The sequence below is a fragment of the Bufo bufo genome, chromosome 3 (assembly GCF_905171765.1).
Source record: "Bufo bufo chromosome 3, aBufBuf1.1, whole genome shotgun sequence".
Classification (NCBI taxonomy): Eukaryota; Metazoa; Chordata; class Amphibia; order Anura; family Bufonidae; genus Bufo; species Bufo bufo.
The window spans coordinates 559,488,494-559,498,928 of NC_053391.1; the positions used below are offsets into that span (position 1 = coordinate 559,488,494).

Consider the following 10,435-nt stretch of genomic DNA (forward strand, 5'->3'; position numbering starts at 1 on the left):
GGCTTTTTCCAGACTTGAATATGCCACTACCTCCTGAGTAATTTTTTTAGTACGAATATTCTAATCGCTAATTTTTTATCGCGAATATCGGCACTATCCCGGCCCGATGGAGCACGCAGCGTTCGGGACTGCCCACTTACTATGTCCTCTGTCTTATGTATATAGGACACCTAGCGACGCTCTTTTAGCTGCACCACTGAAATGCCTGGGGAGGAAAGAAGATGCTGCTATTACTAGGTAATTCAACGCCTATACAAAAGTATTGACTAGGGAACTAAGGTAAACTTAGACCAATCCAATTGCATAAATTTTTTTTAAAAGTTACCTTCAAATACTCTACAAAGAGTGGCAAGCAGTGGATCCTTTTATTGTCCATCTATTTTATTTTTTTATAGAAAGAGTAGCAGTCCGGTTGTTCTTGATGGTGAATGTCCAGAAGCAGACAAGAAAAAGGTGGGTCATCGTGTGTGTGTGTGGTGTGTGTGTGTGTGTGTTTTTTTTTTTTTTTCTCACTACAAATTTCTTGCAGACTTTTATGGGGTCATTTATCAAACTGGTGTAAAGTAGAACTCTCTCCTAGCATCATAAATCAATATAATGCTATGGGATCCCCGGCAATGCTGGGAGGTCACGCTGGGAGCTGCTGACTCGCAGCGTGACAAATCCTCGTCTGCAAGGGGCCTAAGCATCACAGAAGCGGCATAAAGGACATTATGGAGAAGTACTGAGTTGTAGTAGTGTGACTAAAGCACATGGGGTGAACTATAATACTTCCTATTAGCTGTTGAATCTCTGCTTGTTTTTCTCTGCACTTCCTCTTCCACTCCCAATAGATTTCTATGGGATGATGTAATCTAATCCTTCATTGAGCAGGCAGTCTGTCTTGGTTTTAACAAGATGGATTTATCACAAATTTGAGTGTTCACTTAATAAGGGGGTGTAGAAAAGAGCTGATAACTGGAGAGAGTTGTTTTTCTCTGGTAAGATGTATTACAGTATTTCTTATTTTAACTTGTACTACTAATTTTATGTGAAATGACAGTGACCATTTAAAGAAAATACGTTTTGGGCTGCTTGCCTTCAAGCAGAGAACGGTGTTGCACTGAACTCCATAATAAACTTGCTGCAGGTGTTCTCTCTGCACACAGCCTGAACTTGGCCTTTTATGAACGTACTATGTATGTGTTTTCTGAGCAGGGGGAAGCTGAAGAATCTGAACTCTTAAAGGGTCCTGAAAAGCTGACAACCAGTGTTCAAAGAGACCTGAGACCACACTGCCTGACAACTCTAAGAATGCTGATGTAGCTGCACCTGCTGGGGTGTCACAGGACTTACCAGTACATACAAACGCGCACCTTCCTGCACCGTCATCGCTCACTAATACCGCTGACCCTCCTGTGCAGTATCCCAGTATTCTGTCTGGTATGAAGACCTCTCTGCCACTCTCCTTTCTCTCCCATCCAGCTGTACAAGCTCTGCAGTCTCGCACTTTGGGTAAGTTTAAGGTCCTAGAGCATAGCTTCATGTGATTTGTTTTCTCTCTTAGGCTAAGTTTAGACAGGCAACTGATTGGCTGCAGTGGTCATGTTGGTATACAGGTATGTCACTGCTGCAGCCAAGTGAACAGACTGGGGGGGGAGGGGGAAATAGCTGGCCGGAATCGTGTTCTTAACCGGTTTTTGCCTGTAAAATATTTTTGAATGCGCAGCACACACGTCAGTGTGTAAAGTGCTAGTAAAATAATTGTGGAAGCATCATGTATCCTCCATTTGTGATGGTAGTTAGTCCACCTATTGTGGACCTGTCTGGTAATACTTTCTGTATTGTTGCCTTGTCCAAAGATGACGCAATGACTCTGCATTAAGACTTGTCATATGATTTTATTTCAATGTTGTGATACAATATGAGCAGCTCTCTGAATGCTGCCTTCAGTGCCTGTTTTTTATTGGAAATTTTTGTCTTTAATCAGGTCCTTACTCTTTGCCTGAAATTGCACGATTAAGAATACAAGCTGCTGTGTCAGCAAAACAAAGGTTTTGGGAGACCTGTCTTGATGAGGAATGTGCTTTCTATACATCTCGAGAGACTGGCAGCTCTTATAGGGACTGCATTGATCCTGTATCCAGTTTCCTGGAGAGACAGGAAAATCTGGTAAGTCTAATGTATCATACCATAAAGGGTTCTCCAGAAATGACTTAAAATGGCTGCCAGCAACCTGTCCTAGAATGTGAATAGTACTTGTTGCCTCCACTTGCAGGGCTGCCTATGGAGGTGAGAGGGGCCTTACTACACTCTGGCACTTGGATATGCTTCATATTGACGAGTGTTCCTGTTGGGCTGCTCAGCCATGATGACATATCATAGGCAGGATGACATAATTACCATCTATTGTAGAGCAATGTAATGAGGCCCTCGCCCTCTCCCACTAGGCATCTGCTCACATTCTAGGACAGGTTACTGGCGACCATTTTAAATAATTCCTGGAGAACCCCTTTAAGGATAAAAAGTTCTTTTTATTTTCATTCCACTAATGAAGACAGTAAAAATTAAAGTGACACTCCAGTCCAAACTGACCCATGTGCTGGGCCCCTCGCAGGTAATATACTTACCCCGCCTCCTGCACTGCTCTTGGTTCCTGCACCTTCTCCTGCTGGCGGGGGTGGATAACCCCTTTTACTATATCTCACATGTGTATTGTCGGCATACCTGGTGTCCCTGTTCTCATGCTGCCTCAATCTCCTGTGTGGTTATCCATTGGATCCTTTAAGATAGCTGCCACTATCTTGGACTTTCCATGAAGTTTAAAGGCCGTTCTCCACTGCCTGTTTTGTCAGGCAAATTATTGGACGAACATTTCAAAAAACGCCTGTTCCGATAATCTGCACGGTAAAGGTGCCACCAATCCCCTGATAAATTAGTGAATCGCTTGTTCGTCGGGGTAAAGTACTTTCACACTAGCGTTTTTCTTTTCGGCATAGAGTTCCGTCCTAGAGGCTCATACCGGGAACTGATCAGTTTTATCCTAATGCAGTCTGAATGGAGAGCAATCCGTTCATGATGCATCAGGATGTCTTCAGTTCAGTCTCTTTAACTGTTCAGGACGGAGGTAACTACTGCAGCATGCTGCGGTTTTATCTCCGTCCAAAATTCGGAACACTTGGCGGAATGCCGGATCAGCTTTAATTTACATTGAAATGTATTAGTGCCGGATCTGGCATTAAAAATACAGCAATGCCGGATCCGTCCTTCCGGTCTGCGCATGTGCAGGCCTTTTTAAAGATGGGGAAAAAAAAATATATATAAACGGATCCGTTTGTCCGTATGACAGACTGATCCGTTCTTGCAATGCATTTGTGAGACTGATCCGGATCCATCTACAAATGCTGTCCATTTGCATACAGAACTGCTTACCGGATCACTCTGCCGCAAGTGTGAAAGTAGCCTAATACACTGCCCGATAATGTTCCAGTGAATGCTTGTTCCCAACAATCTGCCTGTTTATTGGGTGATTGTCTTTCATGCAGGCGCACCAATTATTTCTGGGCAGCAGATCATGCCATCTAAACAGCGATCTGCTGCCCACAAACAATGATTCTGTATGAGGACGAGGGATCGCTATACCAATCCCTTATACCGTGAAGGAGATTGCTCCATGTAAATGCAGCGGTCTCCTTCACCTAACTTGCAGCCAACTGTCGGTAAGGAACGCTTCCTTCCCGACAATCTGCTTTTACATCGTGCATTGTAAACCCGCCTTTAATCATTTCTGGGAAGCAGATCGTGCTGTTTGAATGGCCTCTGCTGTCCAAAAAACGATTCTGTATGGAGATGAGTTATGGCATTAGCGATTTCTCATCCCTGTACTGTGGAGGAGATCACTGCATGTAAAATGCAGCACTCTCCTCCCACTGACGAGCAGGCAGTTGTGTGGAAGGAACGATTACTTCTCGACAATCGCCTGCTCCATCAAGCAGTGTAAAGGGGCCTTAAGACATGCCAGTTCATCCAGATAAACAGTTTCTTAAAGAGGACCTTTCATGGGTCTGAACATTGTAAGATAACTATCTGGACATGTAGAGCGGCGCCCCGGGATCTCACTGCTCTTACAATTATCCCTGGCCGCCGCTCCGTTCGCCTGCTGTGCACCGGTTACCTTCTCCCGCGCTGTATGGTAATTGCTAGAATATTGAACCTTTTCACAAAATTCTAATTTTAAGCTGCATTAATGCAATTCCTTTTAATTTGCATTACTGAAATAAATGGACTTTTGCACGATATTCTAATTTTTCGAGTTTCATCTGTACATCCTTAGCAGTAAAAAAGGTTACGATACTTATGTGGTTTTTGTTAATTCTAAACCCAGTACATGCCTCTGAAATTCTTGCATATGTAATAGGCTCATTATTATTTGTAATGGGCAGGGCTGTGACAACCTATGTGAATGCTCCTAATTAGAGGGCATTTGTCCAGGAGATCTGTACCTATGAGACTGGCTGACCTGTTCCATGTGCACTTGGCAGCTGAAGACCTCTGTGTTGGTCCCATGTACATATGTCCACATTGCTGGAAAAAAGTTTTAATATATGCAAATGAGCCTCTTGGAGCAACAGGGGCGTTACCATTACTCCTAGAGGCTCTGCTCTCTAACTGCCGCGCCCTCTGGACTTTCAATGACAGGGCCAGGCTGTGTTATCACTTTTACACAGCCTGGCCATGTCGTAGTGGAGAGGGCGCAGCAGTTACAGAGAGAGCAGAGCCTCTAGGTGTAATGGCACAGCCCCCGTTCCTCTCAGAGGCTCATTTGTCATTTGCATATATTAAAACATACTTTTTCGCAGCAATGCGGGGACATATGGACATGGACCAACACAGATGTCTTCAGCTGCCAAAGCGCCCATGTAACAGGTCAGCCAGTGTCATAGGTACCAATCTGCTGCCAGTTGCCCTTTTTAACCTCCTCAGGACCGCCGTACGCAGGATTGCGGTCTTTGCGGCGGCCTGCTCTTCTGGGTGGACGCGCCGGTGCGTCCTCTCGCGAGACGCGAGATTTCCTGTGAACGCGCGCACACAGGCGTGCGCGTTCACAGGATCGGAAGGTAAGCGAGTGGAATCTCCAGCCTGCCAGCGGCGATCGTTCGCTGGCAGGCTGGAGATGTGATTTTTTTTAACCCCTAACAGGTATATTAGACGCTGTTTTGATAACAGCGTCTAATATACCTGCTACCTGGTCCTCTGGTGGTCCCTTTTGTTTGGATCGACCACCAGAGGACACAGATAGCTCAGCAATATGTAGCACCAAGCACCACACTACACTACACCCCCCCCTGTCACTTATTAACCCCTTATTAGCCCCTGATCACCCCATATAGACTCCCTGATCACCCCCCTGTCATTGATCACCCCCCTGTAAAGCTCCATTCAGACGTCCGCATGATTTTTACGGATCCACTGATAGATGGATCGGATCCGCAAAACGCATACGGATGTCTGAATGGAGCCTTACAGGGGCGTGATCAATGACTGTGGTGATCACCCCATATAGACTCCCTGATCACCCCATATAGACTCCCTGATCACCCCCCTGTCATTGATCACCCCCCTGTAAGGCTGCATTCAGATGTCCGTATGTTTTTTACGGATCCACGGATACATGGATCGGATCCGCAAAACACATACGGACATCTGAATGGAGCCTTATAGGGGGGTGATCAATGACAGGGGGGTGATCACCCCATAGAGACTCATTGATCACCCCCCTGTCATTGATCACCCCCCTGTAAGGCTCCATTCAGACATTTTTTGGGCCCAAGTTAGCGGAAATTATTATTTTTTTTCTTACAAAGTCTCATATTCCACTAACTTGTGTCAAAAAATAAAATCTCACATGAACTCACCATACCCCTCACGGAATCCAAAAGCGTAAAAATTTTTAGACATTTATATTCCAGACTTCTTCTCACGCTTTAGGGCCCCTAGAATGCCAGGGCAGTATAAATACCCCACATGTGACCCCATTTCGGAAAGAAGACACCCCCAGGTATTCCGTGAGGGGCATATTGAGTCCATGAAAGATTGACATTTTTGTCCCAAGTTAGCGGAAAGGGAGACTTTGTGAGAAAAAAACAAAAAAAATCAATTTCCGCTAACTTGTGCCAAAAAAAAAAAAATTCTATGAACTCGCCATGCCCCTCATTGAATACCTTGGGGTGTCTTATTTCCAAAATGGGGTCATATGTGGGGTATTTATACTGCCCTGGCATTCTAGGGGCCCTAAAGCGTGAGAAGATGTCTGGGATCCAAATGTCTAAAAATGCCCTCATAAAAGGAATGTGGGCCCCTTTGCGCATCTAGGCTGCAAAAAAGTGTCATACATCTGGTATCACCGTACTCAGGAGAAGTTGGGTAATGTGTTTTGGGGTGTCATTTTACATATACCCATGCTGGGTGAGATAAATATCTTGGTCAAATGCCAACTTTGTATAAAAAAAATGGGAAAAGTTGTCTTTTGCCAAGATATTTCTCTCACCCAGCATGGGTATATGTAAAATGACACCCCAAAACACATTGCCCAACTTCTCCTGAGTACGGAGATACCACATGTGACACTTTTTTGCAGCCTAGGTGGGCAAAGGGGCCCACATTCCAAAGAGCACCTTTTGGATTTCACCGGTCATTTTTTACAGATTTTGATTTCAAACTACTTACCACACATTTGGGCCCCTAGAATGCCAGGGCAGTATAACTACCCCACAAGTGACCCCATTTTGGAAAGAAGACACCCCAAGGTATTCACTGATGGGCATAGTGAGTTCATAGAAGTTTTTATTTTTTGTCACAAGTTAGTGGAATATGAGACTTTGTAAGAAAAGAAAAAAAAAAAATCATCATTTTCCGCTAACTTGTGACAAAAAATAAAAAGTTCTATGAACTCACTATGCCCATCAGCGAATACCTTAGGGTGTCTACTTTCCGAAATGGGGTCATTTGTGGGGTGTTTGTACTGTCTGGCCATTGTAGAACCTCAGGAAACATGACAGGTGCTCAGAAAGTCAGAGCTGCTTCAAAAAGCGGAAATTCACATTTTTGTACCATAGTTTGTAAACGCTATAACTTTTACCCAAACCATTTTTCTTTTACCCAAACATTTTTTTTTTTTTATCAAAGACATGTAGAACAATAAATTTAGAGAAATTTATATATGGATGTCGTTTTGTTTGCAAAATTTTACAACTGAAAGTGAAAAATTTCATTTTTTTGCAAAAAAATCGTTAAATTTCGATTAATAACAAAAAAAGTAAAAATGTCAGCAGCAATGAAATACCACCAAATGAAAGCTCTATTAGTGAGAAGAAAAGGAGGTAAAATTCATTTGGGTGGTAAGTTGCATGACCGAGCAATAAACTGTGAAAGTAGGGTAGGTCAGAAGTGTAAAAAGTGGCTTGGTCTTTAAGGGTGTTTAAGCTATGGGGGCTGAGGTGGTTAAGCAGCTTTTGTTTATGTGCTATAAATCATTTGACATCCTGTTTCTTTTCCCTTTCAGCACTTTACCCCTATTCCTGGAGAACCCTGATGGCTTGAAGTGATCTTTTTATCGGAGGTTTTTGTATGTTTGCATCCTGTTTGCCTGTACATCGCTTCTCCACAGAGCAAGCAATGGCGTCCCCTGCGGTCATGTGCCATATTCAAACATGCCTATACATTTGGACTTACCAGTTGCACAGTTTGTGGCGCTGTCAGCACTGGTGTTTGAGGGTTTTCTCGACCATCCTCTGTTGCGGAGTGTAGGTATCAAACTATGCTAGTCTTCTCTAGGAAGGAAAGCTAGAAGTGTAGGGGGTCGCTGTTCTCAAAGGTGCAGCAGAAGTCTCGTCCATTTGCCAGTTCCTGCTCGGAGATGAAAACTGCGAAGGATGCATGTCCTCTCTGATCTTATCTGTTTTACCATTTAAAGGGAACCGGGCACATTGAACATTCATTCCTATCTGCAGGCATTATGCTGTGGAGCAGGAGGAGCTGAGCAGATTGATATATGGTTTTATGGGAAAGATCCACTATAACTTGTGTTTTATGCATTTGAATCTTTGCCGTTTCCACATCATAATCTGACCCTTCATATGCCCTACCAGGAATAAATGTGGATGTGCGGCACACAGTCCAACAATCCCATAGAGGCTCTGTTGTCTAGTAGAATAGTAGTATGAGACGGCATCCATCCAGCTGTTAGAATTTCCAAGGCGCTTTATTAATCCAGCATAAAATTTGTGAGAAGCTCGATACACGCAGATGTCTTTTTCACGCCTGAGAGAGGTCCTTGCATGGGTCGAAACGTCATATCCTTTTCAATGAGCTCTAAAAATCTAGAGCAAAAATGATAACCCTTGCATAGATGCTGTATACTGTCTATGTTGAGCACTCCAGTGGGTGGTCCTCTGTATGATGGAGCTCTATGCACACTCATAAAAGGAAGACTGCCAATTGCTGAATAGGACCTCTCTCTGCACTCCGAAACCTAGAAAGAGCAGGGACTGAAATAATAAATGCGCCCCATAGTATAGTTTATTTTATTTAAGACCGGCGTTTTAGATGCCGGTCTTAATAAACAGCTAAACTGGTAGTGGTTCCGCTGAAGTTAGGAAAAGGCACCAGCCTCTTCATAACTTTGCCGGATCTTCCACCAGGTCTAAATGTAAGACCGCTTCCTACACCTGAAACGGGCGGAGAACATAGTAAATGAGACAAGCCTGCCCGCCCGCCCATCCCCTTCAAACTTCTCAGCTTCTCCTGCTTTGTGGACTTTCCCACGAACCCTAGAGCTAGATGTGTATATATTATTTTTTTCTCATTTCATTTTTGTATGAATGTAAAGGTAAATAAAACACTATTTATATTGATATTGTGATGAAATGTGTATTCCATCTCTAATTACAAATTGACGGATTCCTTCACCTAATTAGTAGTTTTCCAATATGGACAAAACCTTTCACTAAATCTGCATGTCTCATATGGTGATTCTGAGGCAGAATTGCAGCGAATTTCACTAGTTGCATTGAAAAGGCAGAAATCTTGTGCTTCAAAATCTGATGAAGGCTATTCAGATTTTATTTTGCCATAGATTAATTAATTCATAGTGGAAAATTATGTATGAAGGATATTTTTAGGGCTACCACTTGCAGTCCAAGCCTCTAGTACATGTATGCTGCAAAGTTTAGCCCATTATGCGATCTTGCATACAGGTGAACATGACTAGCCATATGGGTCTGTTTGGTACACATGTATATCAATAATGTGACACATTTCTATGGGCTACAACTTTTAATATATATATATATATATATATATATATATATATATACACACACACAAATTATAGTAATAGGCGAGCACACTTCATTTGGCATGTGAATAAAATTTAATTAAATCACTCAATAGCTGTACACGTGTATATGCTGGGAAATAAAACAATGATAAAATATTGTTAAAATAGATAGAAGACCAAATGTAGGGTATAAGCTTCAAAGCTATAGAGTCCAGCAAAGTCCACAAATATTGCAATACCTAAAAATAGTTCACACTATACACAGTGTTGAACTCCAATTGGTGGTATTAGTTGTGATCCCTTAGGGATAAGTCCTTAGGTGTATATATGGATCTGTATCCAATTGATTGCTGTGCAAATATTGGAGGACTCAAATATTCCCGGAGTAGTTTGGGAAATCCACTTTGTAATTAAAATGTTCCAATAGACATCAGAGAATCAGGCCTTCGTGTATCTGTAGCTTGTAATATCAGCTTAGACGTTCTTACCTTCCTCTGTGTGTCTAGCGAGGATCCAGGACGCTGGTGTTTGTTAGCGTCTTCCTCCTTGCCTCTCTAGCCGGCTTACCCGAAGTATCGCGGGAGTTTGAGCGTGACTTGCAACTTAGTCCGTGCTTGTAGCTGTTCCGGCTTGTTACAGAGGGAGGAATCTTACGGTCCTTGGCTCTTTGATGCCGATATTAGTTCGACTGTCCTGGCGATTCAATTTTCATAGCGTGGCCACGCTTATGACTGCGGAGGTACTGTTCCCAGGTATCTGATCCGGCCCAGACGCGTTTCGGGAATAAGCTTTCCCTTCATCAGTGGTGACAGATCACCTGACAGCCTCCGCCTTTTATATCCAAATAGGCACTTAAACTATGGAGATCTGGATTTTCATATGGAACAAGCGATTCTTTGTATGCGGTTTTCGTGCGTTTTTTTTTAAACGCATATGCGTTTTTTTCTGCTGGATATTGCCTTTAACCTTTTAGAGGCTTGTGGTATAAACGGATTTGATATTTAAAGTTGCTTTACAGAGTTATATCATTATAAAGTTTCATACATATACTCACATGCCTATAACCTGAAACTTCATGACAATATGATGTCTGGTCACTATGTCTTCATAAATAATATA

The 10,435-nt window shown here is 42.9% G+C and overlaps 1 protein-coding gene across 1 annotated transcript in view; it reads left to right on the forward strand.

The window, feature by feature from the left end:
• The window catches only part of LOC120995968, a 92,565-nt gene extending 84,873 nt beyond the window's left edge, over positions 1 to 7,692 (forward strand). The window contains exons 14-17 of the mRNA XM_040425538.1: positions 396 to 453; positions 1,198 to 1,494; positions 1,970 to 2,151; positions 7,541 to 7,692. Of these exons, the coding sequence (XP_040281472.1) occupies positions 396 to 404 (9 nt within the window). The 3' untranslated portion in view covers positions 405 to 453; positions 1,198 to 1,494; positions 1,970 to 2,151; positions 7,541 to 7,692. The remainder of the gene's footprint in view (positions 1 to 395; positions 454 to 1,197; positions 1,495 to 1,969; positions 2,152 to 7,540) is intronic.
• Positions 7,693 to 10,435: the final 2,743 nt, after the last annotated feature.